At 35.6% G+C, this 17,164-nt stretch overlaps 1 protein-coding gene across 15 annotated transcripts in view; it reads left to right on the forward strand.

The window, feature by feature from the left end:
- AKT3 (AKT serine/threonine kinase 3) overlaps nt 1–17,164 on the forward strand; it is a 343,677-nt gene that overhangs the window by 297,902 nt on the left and 28,611 nt on the right. For all 15 annotated transcript variants that reach the window (XM_078357219.1, XM_078357225.1, XM_078357226.1 and 12 more), the window contains one exon: nt 1,709–1,796. In XM_078357219.1, the coding sequence (XP_078213345.1) occupies nt 1,709–1,796 (88 nt within the window). The remainder of the gene's footprint in view (nt 1–1,708; nt 1,797–17,164) is intronic.

A 17,164-nucleotide genomic window follows, 5' to 3' on the forward strand; every position in this document is an offset into this window, starting at 1 on the left:
TGTCTTTATTTTCGAGATGAGTTACGTCAGCTGTATCTGTATGGACATAATAAATAATGATTTACTGTGATGCAGCTCTTCCTGCCTCCGTGTTCAGTGACATCACATTGGTAGCTTGAAATGTGCCGTGGTGGGAGAATTTATACCACCCAAATTGGCAAATACTGTGAGTTGGGGCTGGACTTATGTTTTGTTGATTATTTAGACGAAAGAGAAAATGTTAATAATGCAGATTAAATTTAAAAGTTTGTTGTTTCCATATTCATTACATTGTAAATAGCAACAAAAAAATGGGTATTCTTCCACTCTTCCAAATTTTTAACCATTTAGCAAAGAATTCACTCACGTTACTGACAAGTGAAGTCTCGAGTCTCCATTTTATGACTTTTATCTTTGACTTTAACAGAAACAAAAATGTCAGCCAGTATTCATGTTAGAACTAGTCATAAGTTATATCCAGTAGTGGCTTTGGAGTACAGTAAACATTAAGTCTTCTGTAAAAATCAGGTGACTAATTTACAATACAGAACAGTGTATATTTTATGATGTTTGTAAATTTTGTATTTTGCATTCTTTGTCATTAAAATTTAAATTTATGTGTCTAGGGTGTGGTGGTGGCTAGGCCAGGCAAGGTCTGGTCCCAGCAGCTCCATGGCTGCTCTGCTCTGAGCACCTGGCATGTCCTGTACCCTTGCAAAAAAAGAAAAGAAAAAAATTATATGTCTATAAATATACGATTGCTCACAGAGAGCTGGTTTTTAAGCATTTACCAACACACATAATTTCTAACAATGAACAAGTCCAAACAGCCTACTATGTTAAATTCAAATTTAAATAGGCTTATTTCTTCTTTCTTTCCTTGTTCTTTTTCTTTCCTTTCTTCCTGTTCTTCCTATTTCTCATTTTTCTTTCTTTTATTCTTAGTAGTATGTACTATATTAAACTGAATAAGCCAGAAAACACCTGAATTTCTTTTACCGGTTATTGTATTTGTCTGTTTTCCTACTGCTATGAAGAAATACCTGAGACTGAATAATTTATAAAGAAAAAGGGGTTTATTGGACTCACAGTCCACATGATGGGAGGCCTCAATCATGGCGGAAGGTGAAGGAGGAGCAAGGGCATGTCTTACATGGTGGCAGGCAAGAGACAGCATGTGCGGGGGAACTGCCCTTTATAAAACCATCAGATCTCGTGAGACTTACTCACTTTCATGAGAACAGCATAGAAAAAACTTGCCCCCCATGATTCATTTACATCCCACCTGGTCACTCCCATAACACGTGGGGATTATGGGAGCTACAGTTCAAGATGAGATTTGGGTGGAGACACAGCCAAACCAAATCCCTGTGTTGTGTAACCCTTGCAGTGACCCACCAGCAAATACTATTCCCCATTCTACAGAATAGAAAACTAAGGGTAAGCCTCTTCTCTGTTGTCACACATCTCATAAGTGCTGGAGATGGTTGCTTCTTTCAGATCTGTCTCCAAAGCCTCTGCTCTTTTTCAAATACCATACTGTTCTAAAGCTAGTTCTTATAAGCATATTAGGAAAAATAGATCCTACAGCAAAAGCTTTTATTTTTATAGCTATTTATCCCAAGAACTATTTTTTACACAGAAAATAACACTTTCACAAAACCATTTTTGTTGTTCTGAGCTTACGTAAATGTTTTACACTCATTTGATTTTATTTCTGTTCTCATAGCCTTGGTGGAGGACCAGATGATGCGAAAGAAATTATGAGACACAGTTTCTTTTCCGGAGTAAACTGGCAAGATGTATATGATAAAAAGGTAAGATATTTTCGTGGCATAGTATGTAAATATTTTGGCTACACTGCTAAAATGAATTTATAGTAAAAATATTTTAAGTGAATAAAAGTTAATGATGTAATGATACTTTCCATTCTGCTAACATTTTAGTGATTGATTATTGAACTTCTGTGCACAAAAGTTTTCTTATAATTTTGACTCCCCAGATACCTCTTGAAATTTTATTCAGTGTGACCACAGAATTTTTCTCTTTTTTCCATAATAATTTGTTTGCCTCTCATTATTTGTTTAATTTTTAAAATGATACGGTGTTATTTTTTTCTTTAAGAAAACTAGTTTAAAAGTTATAATTTTAAAATTTGCCCCTGTGTCTTTAATTTTAAAGAGAACACTGCAGGTTTATTTATAAAAATTCTTGTTTTAAAAGGAATTTAAAGAAATTTGTTTTTAATATTTAATGAAGTAGTAAAGACAATGTCTTATTTTGGACTTCTCTGTCATGAGAAACAGAACTTTATTGCCCACAAAATGAATACTGCTAGACCAGTCACAGTGGCTCATGCCTGTAATCCCAGCATTTTGGGAGGCTGAGGCAGGAGGATTACTTAAGGCCAGGAGTTTGAGACCAGCATGGGCAACACAGTGAGACCCCATCTCTACAAAAAACAAAAAAAATCAGCTGGATGTGGTGGTGCACTCCTGTAGCTCTACCTGGGAGGCTGGTAAGGCAGGCAGGAAAATCACTGGAGTTAGGAGGTTGAGGCTGCAGTGAGCTATGATTACATCACTGTACTCCAGCCTGGGTGGCAGAGTGAGACCCAATCTCTTTTAAAAAAAAAAAAAAAAAAGTACAAATAATATATAAGTTTAGTTTTATCATGATCTGCTTAAAACTTTTTTATATTTGTATATTTTGGAAGACAAGGTCTCTTCTGGCCAGGCTGGAGTGCAGTGGTACGAGGACAGTTTGCTGCAGCCTCTACCTCCCCAGGCTCAGGTGATCCTCTCACCTTAACCTCCTGAGTGGCTTGGACTGCAGGCATGAGCCACCATACCTGGCTAATGTTTTGGTACTTTTTGTAGAGATAAGATTTTGCCATGTTGCCCAGGATGGTATTGTATTCCTAGGCTCAAAGAGTCCTCCCTCTTTGCCTCCCAGAATGCTCGGATTAGATGTGTGAAACTTTGGGAGGCCGAGGCGGGTGGATCATGAGGTCAAGAGATCGAGACCATCCTGGTCAACAAGGTGAAACCCCATCTCTACTAAAAATACAAAAATTAGCTGGGCATGGTGGTGCGTGCCTGTAGTCCCAGCTACTCGGGAAGCTGAGGCAGGAGAATTGTTTGAACCCAGGAGGCGGAGGTTGCGGTGAGCCAAGATCGTGCCATTGCACTCCAGTCTGGGTAACAACAGCGAGACTCTGTCTCAAAAAAAAAAAAAAAAAAAAAAAAAAAAAAGATGCGTGAACCACTGCATCCACCCTTCTTGTTTTTAATACTGCAATTTTTGCTCAAGTCCAGGAACAGGAAATTATGCCTGTCCCTCCCTCCCTTTTATTTCTTTACTACCTCAGACATTGATTTTGATACTTTGATTTTCAAATGCTTGTATAAAATTTTTACCATGAAATGTTTTTCATTCCGTAATGTACTCAGAATTTTTGTGTAATTATTTTTAGTTAGTTCATCCATTTCAGTTTATTCCAACATGTCATATTTTTCTCTGAAACATCTATTAGTCAAAATCATTTATTTGGGGTCTGTTATATGCCAGCTTTTCTTCTCTGTTAACCCTTAACATAAAGATAGAATTATATGAATAACATGAGTTAGTAAGAAGTAACCCAAGTACTTCGTGTCTGTATTATGTTATTGGTAACCAGGAATATGGTGATTTTCTGTTTCTTGTAACTAGGAATTTAAAATAGGTACGTCATATTAGACACCTCTACTCGATTCAGCTCACATGCATTGAGTTTCTACTATGTATAAAGTACCGTGTTAAGTACTGAATCCCTTACAGCCTTTATGAGAAGTATGTGAGCATTAAGTGTCCTAAATGTTTCCTGGCTTCTTACAGGCAATTTTCCATCCACTTTGTATCACTGAGGATGATCCTTATGAGTTGCATGCATGTATAGGAATGGCTCCAATGAGCTATGTACTGTTTTTGTCATGTCAGTAAACTACAAAAGAACCTGGAAGAGACAAGGGTTTGCTGTGTCTCCCAGAAATCATGCATAGTTTTATTTTTAATAGCTAATAATAAGCTACAAGGAAATATCATCCCTTGTAGACACCGGATCCTGGGAGGACTTACTCCAAAAAAAAGGAAAAGAGCTATTTCTTTAAGAGACAATGGTTAAGGTACCAATGTGACACTGTAAATTTAAAGAAGGGCCAAAATAGGGACTTTCCTCAGTCCCGTGAGAGCAATAAGATTTGCTACAGAGTTTCCTTATCTCAGTGTTCAGCTGTTCATGTTAAATAAGAGTTTGGCCCGACCTGGACAAAGCTCTGAGAGTCCAACCAGTATACCAGTAAGGAAGCAGGGCTTATCCTATTTCGGCTCCATTGGGCCAGACATGCCCAGTGTAAGAGTGTTAGTAAGAGAACCAGGCAGCTGCCATGTAGGAATGGAATTAGGCAAGTCAGCAGCTCTGGCAGGGAGGAGGAGCTACCGAAACATCTTCAGATGACTTATGTAGATTAATTCGTTTAAGTTTTTTTTTTTTTTTTTTTGAGACGGAGTTTCGCCCTCGTTACCCAGGCTGGAGTGCAATGGCGCGATCTCGGCTCACCACAACCTCCGCCTCCTGGGTTCAGGCAATTCTCCTGCCTCAGCCTCCTGAGTAGCTGGGATTACAGGCACGCGCCACCGTGCCCAGCTAATTTTTTGTATTTTTAGTAGAGACGGGGTTTCACCATGTGGACCAGGATGGTCTCTCTCTTGACCTTGTGATCCACCCGCCTCCGCCTCCCAAAGTGCTGGGATTACAGGCTTGAGCCACCGTGCCCGGCCCTCAAGTTGTTATAATTATTTTTTAAAAATGGGTGCCACTTAATCTGAGCAAAAGTTTTAAATATCTTGAATAAAGAAGCACAACCAAAATATGACTGTTGCTGTAAACGGTAGATTGGTCGTGGACTGATGCCATCTACAGGCTTACTCTTGGTTTCTTATGTGACCGCCAAGGCTCTGGTGTTCTCTGCTGCCACATACATACTCGAAGGGGCAACTTCTTTATAGCAGCACTTTTAAATTTCAGTCTCTTTCTAAAAGGAAAATGTGATTGAGTCTATTTGGGTTTGTATCGTATAACAGGAGAACTTGAAATTAATTTTGAGAGCCAGCCTGATGTAAGCTGTTTTAATGAATTTAGTTAAAATTTCAGTGCTTTGGACAGTGTAATTTACTATATAACTTATAAAATAAAACATTTTAATGGGGTCCTCACATCTTTAAAATGTGTAATTTTTTGTAAAAGTCAATTCATTCCTAAGATCAGGTATTTTTGTTACATTTTTATTAATAAGGTTTGGGAAATTTGTTATTTTTGTTTATTATCACATAGTTCTTGGCTCTTTTTTCTGCTTATTGCTGCACATTGAGAGGTGATGGCACATTTAGGTATTCTGGTATCTGTTGAGATCTGAATCACTTTATAGGCAAAGTATAAAGTGAACTTATCTTAATTACAGGTAGCATGATGTACCACTCTAAAGAGCACAGTATCAAAATATAAAAGAACAAGGTTGGTTCCTAGTCCTGGATTTGCTTCTTGCTTTCTTTGTGGAAATGGACTAGTTATTTACTCATGCAAAAGATAAAATATTTTATGTACCTTCAAGCGTAAAGATTGTCTAGCAGGGTGTTTTATAGCCTGAATTTATCTAGATTACTGTCTATATAGATTTCTATATAAATTTTACACTCAGTTTGTCAGTCTAAGCTAAGATTTTGTGTGAGATTGTGTTGAATCTCTAGATAAATCTAGGGAGAACTGACCTCTGAACAGTGAGTCTTCAGATCCATGAGTGTAGTTTATTTCTGTTTATTTAGGTAGCCTTTAATTTCTCTCAGTAATGTTTTGTAGATTTCAATGTTTTAAGTTTACACAAATTTTGTTAGGTTTATCCTTAAATGTTTTATGTCTTCCAATGGAAATGATATTTAAAATTTCATTTTCACTTTGTTTTGCTGCCAGTATATAGTAATACAGTTGGTTTTTTCATATTGGCCTTTTCTCCTGGAGGCTTGCAAGAATTAGTTGTAGTAATCTTTTTTGTAGATTACTTACGGTTCTTTGCACAGAGAATCAGATCTTCTGTAAATAAAATTTTACTTCATTTCTAATCTGTATGCATTTTCTTTCTTTCTTTTGCCTTGTTATATTGGCTAAGACCTTCATTATAATGTTGACTAGTGGTAAGAGTGAATATCCTGACTTTGTTCCTAGTCTTAGGGAGAAAAGCATTTTTTACCATTAAATATGATGTTAATGAGTACATGTAGCAGCCAGATCTGGGTTTCTAAATATTCTCCGATAAAAAGAACCAAGGATCCTTGAGGAAGTGACTGATTTCAACACTAGTATGGGTAAAAAAGGGAAAAAAAAAAAAAAAAGGTGAGCCTGGAGAATTTTGTGGTGTCAGAGTGTAAGGAAGGAGCCTTTAAAAAAAAAAAAAAAAAAAAAAAGACATGTAAAGCCACCAAACCTGAAGAGTCCTGTGGCAAAAGCTAAAACCATTTCAGTAATAAAAATAGTTTATGATCCAAAGAATACAATACATAATCATGAGACTATACTGCATAAATAAGTGATTGATTGTCTAAATAAAGTGTTGAGAGGGCCGTGTCTTTTTGACACATGAATTCTAATGAATGAATGTAGTAGAGGTAAGGAAAGTAGAAAATCACCATTAGAACTCCAGAGCAAAAACTGCTCATGCAGGATTCACCTAGGAATGCTAAAATTTGTGAGCAAAGGTTTAGGAAAGACGGTATTTCGTAGTCTCAAGGTATCACTCTGTGAACATTTATCATTTACAAAGGTAAAATGACTGACTTTACAGCAGAGAGATCTGACAAACACGGTCTTGACCAAGTGATCATGGTTAACATCACCAGTAAGTAAGATGTTGACGTCATGGAACCCATGATAAGATGCTCTGAGAAGGGTGCATCACTTTTGAAGTGCTCTCCTCCAAGATGCGTAACCTCAGGAAAATCATGAGGAAACCTGAAGAACTGACGTGAGGAGACATTCCTTAAAATACCTGGCCAGGTAACTTCAAAAGTGTCAACCTCATGATAGACAAAGCATGATGGAACTCTCGTACACTGGAGAGACTAAAGTGGCATGATGAGTAACTGCAGTGTGAAATCCTGGGTTGGGTCCTGGACTAGGCGGGAGCATTAGTAGAAACTGGTGAAATCTGAATAAAGTTGGTAGTTTACTTAATGGTATTACACTGTTGTTAGTTTCTTTGTTTTGATATTCATACTATGGCTGTATAAGATACTAGCATAGACGAAGGTAGGTAAAGGATATATGGTAACTGTGTGTACTATATTTTTGTAAGCCTTCTCTAAGCCTAAAATTATTTGAATATAAGAATTTGATATTAATGTAGGTGTTTTATACCTCCTTTATCAGGTTGAGGAAGTTCTAGTCCTAGGTTACTGACAGTTTCTTATATCATGAATGGGTACTGAATTTTATTAAAGCTTTTTCTGCACTTATTGCAGTGATCATATGGCTTTTTTATGTTTTATTAAAACGGTAAATTAACATTGATTTTCCAAAGTCGAGTGAAGCTTGCATTCCTATTGAAAAACCCACCTGTTTCCGATGTGTTATTATATATTGCTAGTGTTGGTACATTGTATTTCTAAGGATATTTACATCCTGAAATCCTGAGTGATATTACTGTATCATCTTGTTTTCCTAAAATGTCTTTGTATAATTTTCACTTCAGGATCATGCTTGCTTTTTTCTTTTCTTCTTTTTTTTGAGACAGAGTCTTGCTTCATTACCAGGCTGGAGTGCAGTGGCTCGATATTGGCTCACTGCAACCTCCGCCTCCCAGGTTCAAGCAGTTCTGCCTCAGCCTCCCGAGTAGCTGGGACTACAGGCACGTGCCACCATGCTCAGCTAATTTTTGTATTTTTAGTAGAGATAGGGTTTCACCATGCCAGGACTGTGTTGATCTCTGGACCTCGTGATCCACCCACCTTGGCCTCCCAAAATGCTGGGATTACAGGCGTGCCCAGCCCATGCTTGCTTTTTAAAAACAAAAGAAGTATTCCTCCTTTCTCTTTAATTTTATAGAATTGTTTATGTGGAATTTGTATTATTTATTAATTAAATATTTGGTAGGATTTACCAGTGAGGCTCTCCCTGGACCTGGAGTTTTGTCTTTGTTGGGAGGTTTTTAACTGTGAATTCAATTTATGGGGCTGTTGTGGTTATCTGTTGTTTCTCGAATGACTTTTGCTCTTTGTGTCTTTCAAGGAATTTGTCATCTAAGTTAAGTTTCTCTCTAAGGACTGTTTGTTAGTCATGCTTTGCAAGTTTTGATGTGCTGTGTTTTTATTTCAAAAGAGTTTTAATTCCCCTTGTGATTCCTTCTTAAGGGTTATTTCTAAGTGTGTTGATTAATTTCCAAATATATGGATTTTTCAGATGTCTCTCTGTTACCGATTCCTAGCTTAATTCTTTTGTGGTTGGAAAACATAGTTTATATGATTTTAATCGTTTTACACTTTAAAAGATTTGTTTTATGGCTGAGAAAATGGCTTATGTTGGTGTATGTTCTATATACACTTGAAAGAATCTCTACATTGACCCTTGAACAATGCAGGAGTTAGGGAACTTTTTACTCCCCAGAAACTTAACTGCTAATAGCCTACTATTGACAGAAGCTGTAATGAACAGTTGATTAACACAAATTTTGTGTATGTGTTATATAGTGTATTTTTATAGTATCGTAAGCTACAGGGAAAGGAAATGTTATTAAGAAAATTGTAAGGAAGATAAAATGTATCTACTATTCATGAAGTGGAAGTACATTATTGTAAAGGTCTTTACCGTCATTGTCTTCGCATTGAGTAGGTGGAGGAAGAGGAGGGTTGGACTTGGTCATCTCAAGAGGTGGCAGAGGCAGAAGAAAATTTGGGTGTAAGTGGGCCCACGCAATTCAAAGTCGTTTTGTTCAAGGGTCAACTGTACTCTGCTTTTACTACGTAAATTGTTCTACCAATGTTCATTAGGTCCAGACAGTTAGTAGTATAGCTCGTGTCTTTTGTATTCTTACTGATTTTCTGCCTACTTGTTCTGTTGGTTTCTGAAAAGCGTTGTCCTCAGTTATAATCGTGGACTTTATCTTTTAGGTTTTGCGTCATGTATTTTGAAGCCCCAATGTTAGTTGCATACGTATTTAGATTTAGTGTTGTCTTCTTAGTGAATTTACCTCATCTTTTTCTTTTTTTTTTTTTTTTTTTAAAAGAGATGGGTTTTGCTATTTTGCCAAGGCTGGATTTGAAGTTCTGGGCTCAAGCAATCCTCTTTCCTCAGCCTTTCTGGTAGCTGAGATTGCAGACACAGATCACTCTGCTCATCTTTACCTCCTTATCATTAGGAAATGTTTGTATCCATGACAGCAGTCTCTATTTTGAGATCTACTTTGTCTGATATTAATATAAGTACTCCAGCTTTCTTTTGCTTTCGTGTAACATATCTTTCCCTACCATTATACCCTTAACCTATGCCAATTATATTTAAGTGGATATTCTTTTAGACAGCATGTAGTTGAGTCTTGTTTTTGTTCTTACTCATTAGAAAATATGACTTAATGCAATGTGTAGCCTGCTCTCATTTAATGTACTTACTGACATAGTCGGGTTTAAATATACCATCTTGCTGTTTGTTCTTTATTTTTCTTCTTTGTTCTTTTCTTCTCTTTGCCTTCTTTAGGAGTTGTTGAATATTTTATGGCTCCATTTTATCACTGCTGTTGTCTTAGTTGTATGTTTTATTGTTTGAAAGTGGTTTCTAGCATTTGCGGTATGCATGTTTAACCTAGTCTACCTTCAGTTACATAACCAGCTCACTCCAACAGCCTATTTCTATTTCCTCCTGCTATTCTCTAGGCTATTATTTCTTAAATTTACTTTAATATATGATAAACACAATACGTGGTAATCGTAATGAAATTTTGCTTTAGATAATTGTATTTTAAAGTGATTGAAAATGCTACACATTTACCATTAACACTTCCCATTCCTTTATAGAGACCCATGCTTCTGCCTGCCATTATTTCTTTCTTTATTGTTTTTCTTTATTCTTTATTATAAGGCTCCTTTAACTCCACTTCCATCTCCCTAGGTTTGGAAAAATTCATGGAAAAATATATTTTAAGGAATACAGGATTGGAAATGAAGGAAATGTAACATTTCAGAATGGGAAAACAGTGTGAGAAAAAAATAAAGTAGTAACAAGAGAAATGCATGAAGATATGCTGAGTGGAGGAACTGGGAGTCTGTGGTGGATGGAAACTGGATGTAAACAACAGGTGGCCTGTGAATATAGTGCGGATTCTTGAAGGTTTACCTCATATGTTTGCTTGATCCACTTACCAGAATTGTAGATGCTGAAGTAAGGAAATGACATACAGTAATTGGATTTTTTCAAGTTTTGTCAGGATAGATTCTTAGGGAGAAGCGTCTGGAAAAGAGAATTTCATTAAGATACTACTGTAGTAATACAGTGTTAAGTGACAGAGCCCTTATGAAAGCAATGTAGGCAACGAAGGAAAAGGAAGTGTGAATTCCATAGATATTATAAAGAAATGAGGACTCATAGTTTAGTCTAACAGTACTGGGGAGAATACTGGGAGAAAGTTTAAGGAGGAGGATTATAGCTGGTTTTGGTAATTAATTTCAGATAGAATTGTCTAGTGGCTAGAAATATAGCACTAACTTTTGGGAGTGAAACTGGAAATAAATATGGATGTTTCGAAAATCCAGAGTTTAATTAGAGCTGTGGAAATGATTAAGGAGGAGAAGGCTAAGAAAATGAATAGGAGAGAGGGAAGAGAAAATTTGAAAGGGAAGTCAGGAGGGAGGGAGGCAGTGAGCACACGGAAGGTTGGGATTGAGTATTGGAACATATTCATGGTCAGCAATGGAAGTCGGTTTGACGACACATTTTTGCAAGGTGTATCAAGATGATTTGTAAAGTATCTTGCCAAAGTTGAAGTGGAACTTTGCTGACTGAGTTTTGGCTTTCTACTTGCTGGTTGAGATACTCAGCCTGAAGGGCTTGGGGATTGACGGCAGTTACGGAGAGGTTAATGATTGTAAGCTACTGCTTTTACCAGTGAAGCAAGGCCAGAGGAGTAGAACAGATACACCAATGGAAGAGAGATGAAAGGCTAAAAATCGGTTTCTGTTCGTTATTTTTCTTATCACAATTAAATAATGGCCCACTTTTAAACTTTGGGTCAAAGAAAGATGTGTTCTAAATATCTGCTAGACATTCTGATGGCTAAACATTATAATTAGTGTCTTCTTTTGGTCATGAGGCATTGTACCTAGGATATAAAATCACAAACAGCTGTCAAAACCAGTTCTAGCATAAAATATATACAGTTAAAGCTTTAAAAGCCTTCAAATTGGGTTAAGAAATATAACTACCTGTTGCTTACAGAAGTCTCACCTAGAACAAAATTACACAGGAAACTTGAAAAAATAATAATGAGGAGAAACTTAATAATCAAATGACACAAAAAGTAAACAAGTGACAGTAATTTGGGACTAAGTAGATTTCAGATATTAAATGTGATAAGTAGCATAAATGACAATAGTGGAGTCATCAATGAAAAATAATTTTTTGCACCAAATAACAGCATCTACATACATAAAACACTATTAAAAATGCAAGAGTTAACTCAAGATGGATTAGAGACATAAATGTAAGACCTGAAACCGTAAAAAGGTATAGAAGTAAAACCTATGAAAAATTCTTCTGGAGATTGACCTAGGCAAGGAATTTGTGACTAAGACCCCCAAAAGCAAATGCAGTAAAAACAAAAATAAATAAATGGAACTTAATTAAACTCAGAAGCTTCTGCATAGCAAAAGAAATCATTAACAAAGTAAATAGGCAATCTTCAGAGTGGGAGGAAATATTGCAAACTGTACCTATGAAAAAGGACTAATACCCAGAATCTATAAGGAATATAGCAAAATTCCTTATAAGCAAATCAGCAAAAAAAAAGGTCAAATAATTCCATTAAAAAGTGGGCAAACAACATGAGTATACAGTTCGTGAAAGAAGTTATATACAAATGGCCAATAAACAGGAAAAAATGTTCAACATCACAAATCATCAGGAAACTACAAAATAAAACCACGAGACACCACCTTACCCTAATGAAAACGGTCATTTTTAAAAAGTCAAAAAGCAACAGATGTTAATGTAGATATGGTAAAAAGAGAATGCTTGGGCCGGGCGCGGTGGCTCAAGCCTGTAATCCCAGCACTTTGGGAGGCCGAGGTGGGTGGATCACGAGGTCAAGAGATCGATACCATCCTGGTCAACATGGTGAAACCCCATCTCTATTAAAAATACAAAAAATTAGCTGGGCATGGTGGCGCGTGCCTGTAATCCCAGCTACTCGGGAGGCTGAGGCAGGAGAATTGCCTGAACCCAGGAGGCGGAGGTTGCGGTGAGCCCAGATCACGCCGTTGCACTCCAGCCTGGGTAACAAGAGCGAAACTCCGTCTCAAAAAAAAAAAAAGAGAATGCTTACATGCTGTTGGTAGAAATGCAAATTATACAATTATTACAACCTCTATGGAAAACAGTATTTCTCAAAGAACTAAAGGTAGATGTACTGTTCGATCTACAAATTCCACTACTAGATATCTACCCAAAGGAAAAGAAGTCATTCTATAAAAAAGATACATATACTCATGTTTCTCCCAGCACAATTCACAGTTGCAAAGATAGGAAATCAACCTAAGTGCTCATCAACCAATGAATGAGTGGATAAAGTAAATGGGATACACACACACACACACACACACACACACACTGTTTGGGTGATGGGTACACTAAAAGCCCAGAGTTGACCACTATACAGTTGATCCATGTAACCAAAAACTATTTGTACCCCTAAAGCTATTGAAATTTTAAAAATATATTTAAAAAATTTTAATCTGTAGGAGCTGATAGAAATATACCTATTTCACATGTCTAGAGTTGAACAGTTCATTGATCTTTACAAATATCTGGCTTTTGCTTTTGTCGATTTTTCTTCACTGATCTCTGCTCTAATTTTTATTGTATCTTTTCTTCTCCTTACTTTGGACTTAATTTTCTAGTTTTCTAACTTGAAACTTAGATTATTTGTTTTATATCTTTTCTACCTTGTGCATTCAGTGCTATAAAGTTTCCTCTAAACATTACTTTCACTGTATCTCACAGATTTTTATGTTTTATTTTCATTTACTTACAAATAGTTTTAAGTTTTATTGAATTATAATATGTCTGTTACTTAGAAATGTGTCATTTAGTCTATAGGTATTTTGGAGCTTTCCAGCTGTCTCTCTGTTACTGATTTCCAGTTTAATTTCATCATAGTCTGAGAGCATACAATAGCACCATATTGTTTCACAGATAGTACAAGTGCCATAGAACTGTATTCCCCAATCCTCCTTCCTGTCCCTTATAACACTGCTGTCATAAATTTCATTTACCTGTAAGCTGTAATCATCGAATACATTGTTGCTGTCATTATTTTGAGCAAACTGTTATGTCAGATTAAGAATATTAAGAACGGAATTTTATGTTACTTTTGTGTATTTCCTTTCTAATATTCTTTCTTTCTTCACATAGATACAAATTTCTAGCCTACATTATTTTCCTTTTGGAACAAAGTCTTGCTCTGTTGCCCGGGCTGAAGTGTTCAGCTCACTGCAGCCTCACACTCCTGGGCTCTAGCAACCCTCTCACCTCAGCCTCCCCTGTACCTGGGACTAAAGGCATGTGCCACCACGCATAGCTAATATTTTGTTAATTTTTTTTTTGTAGAAACAAGGTCTCACTAACTATGTTGCCCAAGTTGGTCTTGAACTCCTGGGCTTAAGGGATCCTCCCACCTTGGCCTTCCAAAGTGCTGATATTTTAGACATGAGCCACCATACCTGGCCTATATTCCTTCTTTTTGATAAACTTTTTTTTTTGCCATTTCCCTCTAGGCAGTCTACTGGCAACAGATTGCCTCAGTTTTTATTTTCTGAGAAATTCTTTGTTTTTCCTTGACTTTTGAAGGATGATTTTGTTGGATACAGAATTCTAAGGTTGGTGGGTTTTTCTTCCAGTGCCTCTTTACATATTCACTGCACTTTTCTTGTTTGCATGATTTCCAATTTCATTCTTCCTTTTTAGGCCAGGTTATTTGTTGTTGTTTTCTGGTTTTCAAGATTTTTATCTTCGTCTCTGATTTTTCTACAGTTCAAATATGATATGTCTGGGTGTGGACTTTAGGTATTTATGTTGTTATGTTTGCTTTTCTCTGAGCTTCCTGGATCTGTGTGTTTTGGTGCCTGTCATTAATTTTGAAAAATCATCTTGAGTCATTACTGCTTGAGATATTTTTCCTATTCTTTATCTCTTGTCATTTTGGTATTTTCATTACACATGTATTACGTCTTTTATAATTGTCCTACAGTTTCTGAATGCTCTGCCTTTTCATTCTTTTTTTTCTGTTTGCATTTCATTTTTAGAAATTTCTATTGATAATTTTTCAGGCTCACTGATTGTTTCTTTGGCCATATTCAGTCTATTAATAAATCCTTCAAAGGTGTTCTTAATTTCTGTTGTGATATTTTTTATTCCCTTTTTATTTATTCTTAGAATTCCCATCACTCTGCTTACATTACCCATTTGTTCTTTTATGTAGTCCACTTTTTCCATTAAAAGGCTTAGTATATTGGCCATAGATGCTGTAAACTCCCAGTCTGATAATCCCATATCTGTATCTGGTTCTGATGCTTGTGTTTTAAACTTTTTTTTTTTTGTCTATTAGTATGCTATGTAATTTTTGCTTGAACATGTTGTATGTAATGTACTGTGTAAAAGACACTGAGGTAAATAGCCCTCCAGTGGAGGTTTTATATGTCTCTGGATAGTTTAGCCAGCTCAACTAACTTACTAATTCTAGTACCCATTTTTTTTTTTTTTTTCAAATTTCAGGATATATTCTGCATAGACGATTATCTATTTCCACTCTCTATGAGTTTTGTTTTATTTTGTGTAACCTTATTACACTGATCAGGATTACCAGAACCATGCTGTTTCAAAATGGTGAGATTAAATATTGCATCCCCCATTGAGTATTCTATTAACTGTAGGTTTTTCATACATGCTATCTCTCAGGTTAACAGAATTTTCTAATATTCCCCGTTTTTTTTTTTGAGCACTTGAAGAATGGATTCTGGATTTGTGTTTATGTTTTGCTTCTATTTTAATTTGTTAATGTAGTGTATCACATTGATTTTTGAGTATTAGGTTAATCTTACATATCTAGAAGAAAACAGTCACAGAATATTATCTTTTTTATATATAGCTAAATTTGATTTAATATTTTGAGGATTTTGAATCTATATTCATTAGAGATGTTGGGTTATACTTTTCTTATGTTGTCTGATTTTAGAATCACAATAATGTGACACGTGAAATGAATGGTGTTCCCTTCTCTTCTGTTTTATGGAAGAGTTTGAGTAGAATTGATATGTCTTCTTTAAATGTTTGACAGAATTCTCCTGTGAAGCTGCCTGGGTCAAAATTTAATGGATATAGGGTAATTCTAGTTATCTGGCCTTTTTTTTTTTTTTTTTTTAAATAAGATTTGGTAATCTGTGTATAGTTCAAGGAATTTGAAAATTTTATGTCTTTGTTGAATTTATTGGAATTAAGTGATTTTATTATTTTCAAAGAACTAGACTTTATTTTCATTTATTTTTATTTTTGTTTTATGTTTCCTTTTTTTCTATATTTTCTGCTTTTTATTTATTTCTTTTTTTTTTTTTTTTAGCTTATTGCATACTAGATTTGAATTCTTTATTTTATGACAGAGGCATATGGTACTATATGTTTACCTCCCAACACGGCTTTTGTCCATGTCCTATAAATTTTGATATATTGTATTTTGACCTAATTTTATTTCACAGTGCTGAAAATTTTTTGGCAGTTGCTTCCTTAACCCTATGAATGAATTACTGCGGTGTTTTGTTTGATGTACAATATTTGGAGATATTTCAACGATCTTTCTGTTTCTGAGCTCTGGTTTATATCTGTTGTTGTTAGGCAATGTATTTTGTATAATTTCAGATCTTTTAAATTTGTTGATTTGTTTATGACTCAAAATATGGTTTATATTGATGGATTACATGCACTTGAAGAGAATGGGTACTTTGCTTTTGTGTAGAATATTCTATAAATGTCAGTGATAGAATTGGTTGGTTAATAGTGTTAGATCTTCTGCCTCCTTACTGATAGCTTAGTGACTTGCTCTTAACAGTTACTAAAAGAGAAGTGAAACCTTCAGTTATAATTATGTCATTGACTGTTTCTCTTTATTGTTCTATAAGTTTTGACATTTTTTTAGTTGCATTTTTAGGTGCATCCAAATTTCAGTAGTATTATATGTTTTTGGTAAATTTACCTCTTCATCATTTGGGTTAACTAATTTATTGGTATAAAGATTACAAAGGAAATAAATGAAATAGAGAATTGAAAAGCAATAGAGAATAATGACCAAAACCAAAAGTTGGTTCTTTGAAAAATCAACAAAACTGACAAAACTTTAGATTGATTTGCTAAGGAGGAAAAAGAGAAAAATGAAATACTAAATCAGAAATGGAAAGGGGGTATTACTACTGACTTTACAGCAATAGAAAGGAGTGTAAGAGAATACTATGAAGAACTGTATGCCATCAAGTTGAGTAACCCAGATAAAATGAACATATTCCTAGAAATACACAAATCACCAAAATGACTTCAGAATAAATTGAAAATCCAGATAGACCCATAACTCTTAAAGAAATCAAATCACTAATCACAAACCTCCCAGCAAAGAAAAGCCCAGGGCCAGATGGCTTTACTGGAGAAGTCTACCCAACACTTAAAGAAAAATTAATGCCAGTCCTTCTCAAATTCCTTCAGAAATTTGAAGAGGAGTGAACCCTCCCTCAGTTGCTCTATTAGAGGAGCATTACCCTGATGTCAAAACCAGAAGCACTGTAAGAAAACTACAGACCAGTGTCCCTAATGAATACAGATGCAAAATGTCTTAACCAAATACTAGCAGACCATTCA

Source organism: Callithrix jacchus, chromosome 19 (assembly GCF_049354715.1).
Source record: "Callithrix jacchus isolate 240 chromosome 19, calJac240_pri, whole genome shotgun sequence".
Classification (NCBI taxonomy): domain Eukaryota; kingdom Metazoa; phylum Chordata; class Mammalia; order Primates; family Cebidae; genus Callithrix; species Callithrix jacchus.